The sequence below is a fragment of the Emiliania huxleyi genome (assembly GCF_000372725.1).
Source record: "Emiliania huxleyi CCMP1516 unplaced genomic scaffold EMIHUscaffold_10551, whole genome shotgun sequence".
NCBI lineage: Eukaryota > Haptophyta > Isochrysidales > Noelaerhabdaceae > Emiliania > Emiliania huxleyi.
This window is the reverse complement of record NW_005202082.1, coordinates 1-1,092: the sequence shown is the minus strand read 5'-3', so window position 1 is coordinate 1,092 and position 1,092 is coordinate 1. Positions and strand designations below refer to the sequence as shown.

At 72.4% G+C, this 1,092-nt stretch overlaps 1 protein-coding gene across 1 annotated transcript; it reads right to left on the bottom strand.

Moving 5' to 3' along the window:
* Window positions 1-33: 33 nt before the first annotated feature.
* EMIHUDRAFT_125556 (hypothetical protein) lies at window positions 34-1,059 on the bottom strand (the record flags this gene model as incomplete). The annotated part of the gene is made up of 2 exons (XM_005792646.1): window positions 34-261; window positions 733-1,059. Coding segments are annotated over 2 exons (555 nt in total), but the record flags the coding sequence as incomplete, so codon positions are not given.
* Between the last annotated feature and the right edge of the window lie 33 nt (window positions 1,060-1,092).

Below are 1,092 nucleotides of genomic sequence, written 5' to 3'. Positions count from 1 at the left end.
AGAGTGGAGAAAGAGCAGCGAGGCCACATCGACCTCTGAGAGGGCCGTGGCGGTCGTGAAGCTCTCCTCGAGTGAGGGGTCGCCGATCTTCGTCGCGCCGGAAGTCTCGTCAAATAAGGGGGCGAGCTCGGCGTAGGCGCCGATGTTGAGCTTCATGGAGGTAGTCGGGTAGGTCTTACCGATCCCGATCTCGACGTTGGAGTGGGCCGTGGCGGTCGTGCAATCCGCCTCGTCCGTCGTGGAGCCCGGGACAGGCTTGTTCTGTGAAGGGGGAGGGGCGTGGGGGAGTAGGGGCGGAGGCGGGGACGGCGCGCAGCGGAGGCGCCGATGTGGGGCCGACGGTGTGGGAGCGGGGAGCGAGGGCGGGGCGAAGGGGGGGCGAGAGAGGGCGGAGGGCGGCGCAGGGGAGGGCGGCGGAGCAGGGAGAGGCGGCTAGGGAGGTGGGGGGGGCGGCGGGGGAGGGCGGCCGGCAAGGAATGGTGTTGGGGAGGCGGAGGGGGAGAGGGGTGAGGGAGGTGGCGGCGGCGGAGGAGGGGGCGGGGAAGGAGGTGGGGAGGGCGGCTGGGGGAGGGCGGGGGCGGGGGCGGGCGCGGGGAGGGGGAGGGGGTGGTGGGGGGAGAGTGGAGGGCGGCGAGGACGCCCGGGCGGAGATGGAGAGGCGGGGAGGGCGGCGGAGCACGTGCCCCCGTGAGAGAGGCCAGACGGTGTGTGAGAGAGCGGAGAGTCGCACACCTTTGTGTCCGTCTCGTCGGCCTCGCCCTTGGAGTGGGCCGTGGCGGTCGTGCAGACCGTCTCGTTGCTCGTGGAGCCCGAGGCCTTTATCGGATCCTCGGAGACGCAGAGCTCGGTGAGCGGCGGCGGCGGCTCCGCGCACCACACAGGGGCGCCGCCGCCGCCGCACGTGACACCGACGGAGTTGGCGGTGGAGTCGGCGAGCGAGACGTCGCCATTCTTGACCGCGCCGGCAGCCTCGCCAAAGGAGGCGAGCTCGGCGTCGGCCGCGGCGCCGATGGGCTTGACGGTGGTCGGGGCGGCGGCGCGCGAGGCGGCGCCGCTGAACTTGGAGATGTTGAACGGAAGAGAAGTGAGAAG